The sequence below is a fragment of the Papaver somniferum genome, unplaced genomic scaffold (assembly GCF_003573695.1).
Source record: "Papaver somniferum cultivar HN1 unplaced genomic scaffold, ASM357369v1 unplaced-scaffold_7, whole genome shotgun sequence".
NCBI classification, from domain to species: Eukaryota; Viridiplantae; Streptophyta; class Magnoliopsida; order Ranunculales; family Papaveraceae; genus Papaver; species Papaver somniferum.
In genome coordinates this window covers 827,396-840,083 of record NW_020649859.1, presented here as the reverse complement: position 1 = coordinate 840,083, position 12,688 = coordinate 827,396, and the positions used below count along the sequence as shown (strand labels likewise).

The following is a 12,688-nucleotide window of genomic DNA, read 5'->3' as shown; positions in this document are numbered from 1 at the left end:
TGATATGTTTTTATGTCAGATAATATGGAGAATGTGGAGAAAGATAAAACTAAAGGAAATTCTGTAGTGCGTTTTCGAGTTAAGTTTAATACAATCTTGCAAGGCAACACACTGCAAAAATTAATTTTCAAGAAAGCTATTTGTCGAACTAGAAGTAAAGCTGAGCAAAGATACATTTATTATTCACTGTTGAGGACGAAACTCCAAGGCGCTAGGGTTAATCCACCAGCTTTTCGAATGACTATTAGTATTAATCCATATCATGTTCAAATTCTCAATCAGTAAACCGTCAAAAATGTTCCATTATCATCCTGGCAGCAGCTCTATTTTGGCTCAGAAAAACCTTGGCACCCATCTGGTTCAGGGCCTTTAACATCTGCCACTGTAATAAGTGAGATTCACATTCGTGAACTTCAAATCTCCGTGGAGTACTCCTTCATGACTTGAACTCCCAGATAAGAAGACACCCTTTTCAGTAAGAAAAAAACAACCATTTTCTAGTTTTATTCAAGCCTAACTCAACTCTGGATATCTATCTTATTTATAATCCTTTACACATACAACAGGGCCGGTCCTGAAGGGGAAGTAGGGAAAGCTCCATTTTGGGGCAACATGGCTTAGGGGGCAACAAAATAGGAGTGCTCTGTTATATGTAGAAACCAACCGTGAAAAGAATTGGGATGACTACGAAGATTGAAGAAGTAATTATACAACGACCGATTGAAAATCAATGATTAGTTGGTGTTACTAGGATTTCAGGATGTTTTAAAAAAGTTTTTCGATCTCTCGATCTCTCAAGGTGAGTTTTAGGGTTTTAGGGTAATACAAGGTATATACCGTTGTGTGTGGGATTTGTTTAAAGTTTCAGAATGCGATAGATTCAGTTAGAATTCTTTTTTTTTTATGCACTCCATTCCTGCGATTTTGGTTCAATTCAGTTCAATCGATATCAATTTTCACTCCGTCTGCATGTTGATTTTGGTTCGATAATCCTTTCATGATAGGGTTATCGTTCAAACCTTACCTGAATTCCTACTCCAAAAACACACAACATGTGACAAGTACTTTAAGATAAGAAAACGATTATGGAATTACAAACTATTCTTATACGTTTTGTTTTCTTGGGTTTCTTTCTTCGCCTTCCTATGCGAATATTTGGACAATATACTTGTGTTTCCCTATTTCAATACAGTATTCATAGAGAATGGATCATTGATGGTCCTATTTCAATATGGTATTCATAGAGAATGGATCATTGATGGTCAAATGTGAATCAGCATGTTTGGTTTTTCAGTAGGGAATTTATTTTTTTATTGAAACAACTTACAATCAAAATTATGTTGTTATGCGGCTAATGCTCTTTGGGGACAACACTCTTTCGATTTGCTTCGGGGCAAAAATATCTCAGGACCGACCCCGCATACAATGATCCTGGTTGTCTTATATCATTGAATTCTCTTGGTGAGGATGAGAGTAAATGATGCATGTACTTTGTGATCAGTTAGGTCCCTGTACACATTGTCTGCCCTTTGTTCTGACACAGTGCTCTATCTTTTTGTTGAGTCGAGTGTCCCCGACTGACGGACTGAATGAACTTTAATATTATACTCCCTCCGTTTTTTTGATATGTTGGTTTCTATAAATAAATGTTTCAAAAAATAGACTGGTTTCTTAATTGGAAAAGTCAAATGTTACTTTAATTTTTTGGGACCACTTTTCTCTTAATTTCTTTTGATGACAAGTGTCATGTGGACCATTTCACTTTACTTCTTTTGCTCACATGTGTCATGGGACCATTTCATTTCACTTCTTTTATTGACAAGTGTCATGAGGACGACTTTCAATGATTAGTTCTCTTAATTTCCTCAAATTTCTCTAAAAACAAAACCAGCATAATAAAAGGAACGGAGAGAGTATCATTTAGTGTGTTTTTGTACTTTGCACACCTAGATGAGTAGTAAATCTGAAATTCTTAGAGTGTTCTGTTCGAAAACGATTAATAAAATATGATTTTTAAAGTTTTAATAAAAATTATAATTTATTGTTTTCTTTTGTGAATGAAAAACTTATTAGTCCCACACCGTGGAGTTTCCACTTTTTAGTTGTTTTAAGAGACTATATAAGCTTTTTAGTCTCACATCGGGGAGTTCATCTTTTTAAGTTGTATTATTCCATTATATAAAGAAATTCACTACTTTTGTAAAATCTATGGGAAAGGGGTTGCTCTATATTTTAGAGGGACCCCAAGAAAAAATATTTTATATTGTTTTCTTATGCGTTCGCGATTTTCATTAAGGGTTTTTTCGGAGTTGCCAAGCTCAAGTTGAGCATCTACTACATATGCTAATAGTAGGTGTAGTAGGGTGTTTTATCCAGGAGATATCCGTTCTGTGAGGGCTATAACATCACTCTTGAGTGTAGCCGGGAACTAATGTCTTAAGGGCAACGTATTGAACACGTGACTCACTCTGTTTTTCCAAAGTTTTGCCTTGTTGCTGTTGCGGAGATCTGGAGAGCTCGTTCGTTTCATCAAATCAATCACTTCCATTATAAAGGAGTTAAATATTAATAACTTTTGCTTATTTGATTTTTCTTTGTTTTTGATTATTGCACCCAAGTACATGTTCTACTTTATTTTCGCCAGGGAAGACATTTTCGATGGCAAAGCATCTTATGGGAAACACAAAATTGGTTAAAAAGACCAAAATCAATAATTCCTGGGTGAAAAAGACATCTAAAGTTTGATACTGTTTAAATGGACAAAAATATAAAAATAGTCAGGATGTAAACAGTTTCATCCTACCCATTTTCAAATATATTTTTTTTTATTTTTAATTTACATCAGGATGCATCTAGTTTCATCCTCGCTATTTTTTAAGTTTAAGCCAGGATGAATCCAGTTTCATCCTTACTATTTTTTTGTATCCATTTCGCCCATACTAATTTTTACTCGTCCATTAAAATCATGTTTTAAGAATATTTGGACAAATGACTCATTTTCCATTATGGAAATATATATCAGGTAGCAAACTTGTGGACTGACATGAGCCCTCAAACTTTCAATTTGTTTGAGCTAGCATAGTGTGGGATTTTTAGCATTCATTTGGCAGAACCAGTGGATAAGACATAGTACTAGTGGTCCATCTCATATTGGCATTTTCATTAATGAGTAGTCGATTAACTTCAGACAAATATTCATCATACTTTTCAGAAATCACGATTTTACTGAGGGGACTAGTCCCAAGTTTCTTTCTTTTCAAACAACTTCTTCTCCTAATAACTTCCATTTGGACATATTACTTGTTTCATGTAAGCATCGTATTTTTTGAGAGAGTATCCAACAAAATGGTGATAAGATTTCAATGCAAAAAAAAAATTGTAATAAGTGCGATTCACATTCAAGAACTTTCAAATCTCTCTATGGATTGGGTCAGTTCATTATAAGTTAGACATCCCTTCACGTAACTAGGTAATGAAATAACAATTCAGCAAGTATAATACCTAAAACAGAAACCGTTTCAAATAAGCTCCTAATAAGAAGTAAAGAACCCATTGGACTCCTCTTGCCTCTGCAATATTAATCTGCAACCCTACTGCGGAAGAAGAAGAAGCCAAAGGTATTACTTTTTGTTTGTTTTAGTACTTCGAATTATATTTACTATATTTATTTGTTGTTTTTTTGTTGTATTTTGAATCGAATATACGTTATACAGGTAAGTCGACAAGATTATTTATGATGAGTTTGTTATCCAGTGGCAAGTACAACCAAGGGTTTGGTAAGATCCCTACTGCAAAAGCAGTACAACAAGGGACGAACAACAACAACGATGGTATTGAAGATGATGGCCGTCCCTGCGAAACCCTTAGAACCTCATACCTCCCCGACGACTGTCTAAATCTTATCATTAAGTGCTTAAAAACTAGAGATCGTAATTCCTTTGGTTTAACTTGTCGTCAATGGCTTAATATTCAAAACAACAATCAAGAATTCTTAGCATTTCGTGGTCGTAAAAAGGATGGAAGAACTAGTGTTGATGATAGCTTTCCGATAGTTCTTTATAAGTTGTTGAGCCGATTCCAACATCTCAAATATTTGTCTCTAAGTAGGAGCCCTAAGATAACGGATTCTGTTACATCAAAGCCACCGTTCTGCTTTGAATCCAAAGTTCAAGATCTGCGCTTATGTTACTGCATTAAGTATTCAGATATCGAGTTGTCTATTATGTTTTCATGGTTCCCTCGTTTGAGATATATAAGTTTATCACGTTCTTATATAACTGATAAGGGTTTAGAGGCCCTAGCAAGATGTTGTTCATCCTTAAAGCAGGTCCAACTCTGGGGTTGTCAATTTATTACTGATTCAGGAATAAGATTTCTCTTACAAAATTGTCGAGAACTGCATTCGCTTTGTATTGGATGCTGCACCAAAATAACTGGTATTGGCTTTCTTAACTACCCAAAGACCTTAACCCGTCTTGAAGCAAGCCAGTGCAGATTTAAATCACAGGGGGTTAAAGCAATTGTTAGTGGTGGTGGGATTGAACATCTGTGTCTCTTGGCACCATATGAAGCATCTATTAATACCGAAGCACTTGTTACGATTTCAAAAGGTTGCCCTTTATTAAAAGAGCTCATCCTGGAAAACTGTGAGAATGTGAAGCTATTGCTCGGAATTGCAAGAATTTGGAATCCCTTGACGTGCGGAGATGCATGGACCGATTTGAAAGATCTATTAATACTAGAGCTGTTGTTACGATTTCAAAAGGTTGCCCTTTATTAAAGGAGCTCGTCTTAATAGACTGTCAGGATGTGAAGCTAGAAGGATGGGAAGCTGTCGGTCGGAATTGCAAGAATTTGGAATCCCTTAGCGTGCGTAAATGCACGTTAAGTGGTCTAGGGTTTCAAGGTTTTGTTGGATATTTTCGAGGTTTGCCGCTACGCAGAATTATACGGTGATCGACCTGACCGGTTGTGGGGTTTAGGGGGCGACGCCCCCTAGCAGAGTCCGAGACAGCGTCTCGTGGAGTTTTTTTTTGGTTTTACTTTGTAAAACCTAAAAGTTTCCATTCAAAATTGAACCGACGCGTCTCTTCCCATAAGCCACCATTAATGGCTTTTGGAAGCGTCTGTTGGTGATGAAACGACACTACCAACAGGCATGAATATCGCTATAAGTAGCGAAGATGTTCTCCCATTCCAATACATCAAAAACAATCTATTTTCTTCTTCTCTAAAAAGCATCTTCAGAACCTTATACAGTGTAATTCTTGGTCGGGTCAAGGAAGTACAATCCTTGAATTCGATTACGGTGTTAGGGCTTCATTGTATCCTGAAGGCATAATTCGAGAGACCGTTTGTACTCGCCAAATTTACTGGGAAAGGTCGAATTATTGTCTAAAAGAATCGAAAGAACCTTGAAGTCAGGGGTACACCATTTTCTGTTTCTGTTTTCATCCACTTGTTTAACCCAAAATTTCCAACAGCTTTGTGTAGCGGCTGCAACAAGCTATCCAATTATCAATAGACGCCAGGTATCGTCGTTACGGCAGCTCTGGTCTTGAGCTTTTCAAGCGCGAAAAACCCCAATGTTGTATTTCTTTACATTCAAGGTAAAATTTGATAACCAGATGTGATATGTCATCTTAATGAAATGTTATTATATCTGAAATGGAGAATGTGATAAAAGATAAAACCAAAGATCTACTGTAGTTTGTTTTCAAGTTAGTTTTATTTCAGTTTTGCAAGACACTGCAAAATTTATTTTCAATAGAGCTATTTGTCTTTACAATTCCTTCGCAGAGAGCCTATTTTCTGGCATTTTATTTTCCAGTTCAGCATTCAAGATTGAATGAAGAAGTTGATTGATCCATGTATTGTGTGATCAGTTAGGCCCAAATAAACATTGTCTGACAAATTACTCTGACACAGAACTCTTTATCTTTTTGTTGAGTGGAGTGCCCTGACTGACTGACTGACTGACAGATTGAACTTTAGTTCTTGCATTTAGTGTTGTTTTGTACTTTGCATACTTAGATGGGTAATAAATCTGAAATTTCAGCATTTTCGACTTTATTGTTGCAAGGGAGACTATGGCAAAGCATCTTGTCAATATAGCTGGAAAAATATGTCAACCAGCTTAACACTTGCATGCTATTGATAGACAAATTGTGGACTGACATGAGCCCTGAAACTTTTAATTTGACTGAGCATTTTTAGCATTCATTTGGCAATCCAGAGGATAAGGCATAGTAGTGCCTCCTGGGCCATCACCTGTTGGAAATAGTGAGTAGTCCATTAACTTCAGACAAATATTGAACTATCATGCAGCTAAGAGGAACCACCAAAAAAATGGGTGTTCTACAGAAATGTGACAATGTATACTTTGTGATCTAAGTTTTGACATCTATTTCAAGATAATAAAGTTGCATAATGATTTTCTACCTAATCTTCTATATTCGACCCGAGCACAAACCACTCGACAAAATATCAGTGAACATTATGTGATTTGAGAATCAAGCTCGACGATTTTCTGCCTAGCGTTTTGGATCATTTTCTGCTTTCTATCTTCAAACACTATTCACATTATTCGGGTCCCTAAACATCTGAAACCAACATCCAGAAAAAAGCAAGAAATTTATTACGTTGTTTCAACCCAATATCACGAAGCACGAAGAAAAATTGGTAAACCCGGGTTTACCAATCTCTTAAATAACTAGGAATTACTGGTTAATCCAGTTATAAGAGAACCCGTTAATGTGTAGTCCAGCACCAGAAAAAATTTAATCGCTGGTCCAAAAACATGTTTTTGGACCAGATTTTTTACTCTCTAATCCGGCACACGTGCGGACTTATTATTTCCTTTTTGGTAAATTCCCAAAACATCCCTACGTATAGAAACATTATTTGAGGCAGCCTTGAATACAGAAAATTTCATTTCTTCGTTTCAATTTCGTACATCAAAGCAGCTCTGGATATTCATGAAGACTAGGTTTTTTCAAAATCGCGATGATGATGGACAATTGTTGGTTTTCCAAAAGCTAAGTCTTCTTATAATTCTTCTAATCTTGATCTTAAACATCTTTTAGTGTTGTTTAAAAAGGAAAAATCATTTTTAGGGTTTTCAAAGTTTATCTTTTGGTTGTTCTATGGTAGGTGAATGAACTTTATTTTTTCTGATTTGACGTTAGGTTATCTTCAATCCATGTTTAATTTTGATTTAAATGTGGTTAATTTTAACCTTTTATTTGATGGAGCGGTTAGTTTATGTTGATCAATTTGATTTTCTGGAGCTTTTTTGATGATAAAATATTTTATGCAGAATTAATTTCATTGGATTTAAAGATCTGTTGTTTCTTCTGCTCATGAAGATTAATTAGTTTTCAGTTTTCTAAACAATTCATTTACACGTAAAGTGAGAAAATTGAGTGTTGTTTATTATGTTAGTAAAAGCATTAATCAATTTCATGATTCAGGGAATAAATTTTTGTTTAGATCCGAGATGATCATATTTGCATCATAAATGAATTGATGAGAAAAAAAAAGAATGGATGATATCAGCAAAGGAATAAGTGCAAAAGAAGCTATTTCTCTTCCTACGGGTATGTCTAATTTAGTTGGCATTCTTCTTCGTTGATCAATACTGATTGGTCTTAGCTTGACAAAGTTAGTGGTATTATATTTATTTTACTAGCTGTATTTTCCAGAAAGTGAAACCAGTTTTTTGATGCAACAGTTAATTGGAATCCATATGATGGTTCTTGGGTTTTCTTTTGATTCGTTTCCCAGTACTCTAGTAGTCAAGTTTGATGTTGATGGAGTCCAGTAGTTAGGTTTTTACTCACTACTTATGAATATGTACTGTGTTTTCACTCAGAATGTACCAAGATGTATTGGGTTTTCACTTGGTACACATCAATATGTACTGGGTTTTCAGTTCTTGTTTTTTTCAATACATATATATAGATGCACTGTTTTTTTTTTCATTTTGAATCTCTTTAGAAATTTATTGATTTCCAATTTTTATAATCTGCTATATTGTATGAGATTCATTCCCTTAAAAAACTTCGCAAATTGCAGAAAACAAAAGAGAACCAACAAAAGAAAAATAAGATAAAGGGTGAAACTAGTGTAGTAGAAATAAGCTAAAGAGGCATGCTTCTTCATTCATTCTATTCGGGTAAATATTATTTCCATAACTTGTGGAGCTTGGGTTTAGATGTTATATGTGAATCGAGATTTTTAAAGGTTTTGCTTCCATTCATCGTTTCGCGGTGCTGCTGATTCAAGGGTCTGCACTTGTGGAGCTTGGGTTTCTGATGGAGTTGGACTTGTAGACTCAATGAGCATGATAGATTATATTCCTTTTTGATCATGTAAAACTGTATTCCTCTTTATTAATAATAACAAATAGGTGCAAACCTTTAGGAGACATGCTGATATATCTTTTTTTTTAAAATCTAAATGCATCTGATTTTTCATGGCTTCTAATATTAATTCAACATACTTATGTAATGGAGGTCAACTGTTTAACTCTATTTTGACAGTATTAACATGTATTTTAGAACTAACCACAATTTTTTTTGGAGTACATATCGATATCTATTAGTTTTTACTCGGTACATATCAATATGTACAAGGTTTTCACAGTACATATCAATACCTACTAACTTTTTTCAGTACTTTTGTATATGTACTCTAATTTTTATAATGAATATAAAAAAAACAATTGGTGTATGGTGTAAACAAGAAATTTTTAACCGAGTGACTAGTGTAGCCACTCATTAAAGCATACACAAATTCTGAAGATGTTTTTATATGGGGTTGCCTCAAAAGCAGCACCACAATCCTTGGATCAGTGTGTATACTATAGGTTGTGAAAGAAAGAGAAACGTATGTATATGTACAATTATTTTTAATGTACTTTCATAAGAACATGTATATGGAATATAATGACTTATGTTTATCGTGAGCTGAAAAGCGGCGTTTCCTTGCATTGGGTTTCACTCAGTACATATCAATATGTACTGGGATTTCACTTAATGTTGTCCTCAACTTTTCGCAGTTCGGTTAATCTAATTTTTAGGAACATTGATGTGGATGACTAGCCTCTTGATATTCTGTTATTGATCTCTTTTAGGTTAAGTAATCTAATATGTATGTTTTATTCCCATGTGTTCAGGCAGATTTGGCAGACAATTGGTCAAGAAATTTCTTTTCATGTTCGGCAATCAATATTAGGGATTTTACGGAATCATTTCTTTTAGGTTCAGGAATGTGAGTGAAGTCATTGAAGATTATAGAAAATATACAGGTGCAAAGAAGAACGACAAGAAACATCAGTTGGATGGAGATGATTCTCGCATCTCAAAAGGGATGATATCTTTGTAAACAAACCCAATTAATAGCTAAACCATACAATATTTTCATTGTATTGATTTTCTCGGAATTCTTAAGAGTTATATATATTTATATTACTGATTCCATCCCTGGTAGACACTAATGAAGTGCGTGTTATACAAAACAAGCTTGATCTTACTTGACAAGTACAGTTTCTCTGTTGGACATTATGACTGCGAACATTATTGTCGACAAAAAAGAAGTGTATATTTATCCTAAAGGATGTTGTTTTCAAAACTAAGAATTCAATCAGAAAAAAAAACGATCTGAAAAAGAACTAAAATATTAATATTAATCTAACTTTCTTTCGGTTCTAGCTAAAAAAAATAAACACCAATCTTTAACATCAACTCTAATCATCAGCTTCTTCAACGACGTTAGTGCCCAAACCCTTGAGACCTTCTGCAAAAATTTATGCTACAATTATAAGTGAGTAGAGCTCTCCCTTTGCATCTTCATCATCTTTCCTCTTGCGAGCAATGTGGATCCTAACTCTTCTTCACGAATCTTGTTATGGGAAATGACTGCAAAACATACTACAAATTATGAGAATATATTTACCGAGAAAAACCCAATATATCATTCGACCTAAGTAACAAATTACAAGTATATGTGTAATATGAATTTCTAGGTACATATCAGTATGTACTGATGGATATGTACTGTAAGACAGTTTTTTCATCAGTTGCACATCAATATATTCTTACATAAATTTGCAAAATAATATATATTGTGTACTTAATACATATGTATTGAAAAACGATGAAAATACATGACAAGACCCCAAGATATTGATGGACCAAAGTGACAAAGCACAAGAACATTTTTACTTTTACTTTTGCAAGGTAATACATATTGATATATGTACCTAATACATATATAATCTAAGTATCGATTAGTAGATATCAATATGTACCTATCAATTAATAAATATCAATAGTCAGTTTTCCAATCAGTACTTATCAATATGTACCGTCAGGTACAGTATGTGTTTATACACTGATTTCCGCAAAGACTCTCAGTACATTTAAATATTTACTGGATTCTATTAATTATATTTTAAATATCTACCTAAAGCTATTAGTGGACAAAACTCGCAGTACATCTAAATATGTACCTAAAGCTACATAAAGACCCACAGTACGTCTAAAAATTGATATGTACAGTAACATATCCCACATGGATAAACTACCTTTCTACCTAAAGAAGGTTTCTAGGTTGAATTAGTTGTTGATTTTGTTGATTGACAAGAATAGAAGTTTTCGTCTGAGAAAGTAGATGAAGTTTTCGTACGAAAAAGAACAACTTAGAAAAAATAAAGAAGAAGAATGAGATATACGTACCACATGTGATTGGAGATGTCCCTTGTTGAGGTGTTCCACACTAGGTGAATGTTGAATTCTTCGATGTTTACTTCCTTTTCTCCATATCCCTGATAGGTTTAAGAATGTAAGTCTCTTGTCCTCCAATGAAGTCTTACGGGTGGTCGAAATGATACTGAAAACATAAAAACAAGTTATTCACCTATTACATATCAATATCCACAGATAATAGTGTTTTTTTCAGACAGTATATACCATAATTGAAAGTAAACCAAAATCAAAAATAAAATGGCGTCCACAAAATTAACTAGGTTCTCTTTTACTGTCAACTAAGAATAAGTCTCCTGCATTTTTATATCAATATGTACTAGGTGAATAACTAGGTATTTTACCTAGTAAATACTACCATATATTGTTGGATCTAAGTACTGGGTTCATCAGTACATATTAGTATGTACATTTTTACACTTTGCAGGGTAGTACATATAACTTTGTACCTACTTGATATCCAAATACATACCAATATGTACCTAAATCTCTCAAGTTCCTACACCACATATCAACATGTTCTACTAGATATCCAAAATACATATCAGTACGTAATCTCTCAAATCCTACAACACATGTCAATATGTCCTACTAGATATCCAATAGTACATATCAATATTTTGACACCAAGTTAAACTGGAACTATTGAGTGAGAATAACTAGACGCACCTGATACCCGTAAGAAAGATGCCCACCATGTGGAAGGTCAAGTTCAATAATTCTCTCGCTGGGCTTCAACAATGCAGTGATATGTACCTAATAACTATGTAAGATAAAGTACCAACTGTACCTATCAATATGTATTGATTCTTATTCAAGCATAAAAGATGTTTTTCACATAGTACATTTCAATATGTACTGTTTCATAATATTACATGTCAATAAGTATTGGTTCATATCGTACAAATAACCTACATATCTAGATAGGAATATACACTACATAACAATATGTATATTGTCCACTGATATGTAATATAAATCATATTGCTACTTGACAAAGTAACACAATGCATCATTACATATTCATAACAAACACAACAATGCTACTCCCATAACAAAGTAACAGAATGCAAATATCACTACATATCATATTGATATGAATAGTACCACTATTTATGGGGGTCGAGGGGGCAGCGTCCCCTCGTTATTAAGAATTACTACATATTAATATTCAATAAATCACTACACATTCATAACAAACACAACAATGCTACTTCCATAATAATTAAGGAATTACTACATATTCATATTCAATAAATCACTAAATATTGATAACAAACAAATCAAAGCAAAAAATCACTACATATTGATATGTAATTCACTACATTATATTGATAACAAACACACCAATGCAAAAAATCACTACGTATTAATATGTATCACTACATATCATATCAAACACAACAAAACATAACAGATTTTCCACATGCAAAAGAATTTCTACATTTTGCAAATCTACCAACACTACATATTGGTATGTAGTCTAAAAGTTTGAATAGATGTTTACCTTTTTTCATTGTTAAATTTGATTTCTTTCCTTTAGCTTCTGGTGAAGGAGTACCATCGTTTTCATTCATTTTTGTTGATGAAGGAATATCATATTCAGAAGCTGTTGTCATACTTCTCGTTGTTGGTAAATTTGCAGCGGGTTTTTCCTTGGTTTTTGTTGTTGATTAATTAACGACAGTTTTTCCTTCTGGTTTTTGCTGGTGAAGGAGTTTCTTCTACAATTACTTCTCTAATTGTTCGTTTAATCTCCCTTTTGGTAACCATTTTCTTAGATTGAAAATTATTGGAACGGTTAGGGTTGCTGAAAATGGAGTTAGGGTTTGCTGAAGAAGATTGATTAGAGATTTTTGGTTTTTGTTGCCTATAATGATCGATTTTTAGTGATGATTAAGCATGGGTTTAGGTTGATTTTT

The 12,688-nt window shown here is 33.8% G+C and overlaps 1 protein-coding gene across 1 annotated transcript; it reads left to right on the top strand.

The window, feature by feature from the left end:
• The first annotated feature begins 3,736 nt into the window (after positions 1–3,736).
• Positions 3,737–4,780, top strand: LOC113343889 (F-box/LRR-repeat protein 12-like). The gene has a single exon (XM_026587985.1). It carries the CDS (start codon positions 3,737–3,739, stop codon positions 4,778–4,780), a length of 1,044 nt encoding a protein of 347 aa, XP_026443770.1.
• Positions 4,781–12,688: the final 7,908 nt, after the last annotated feature.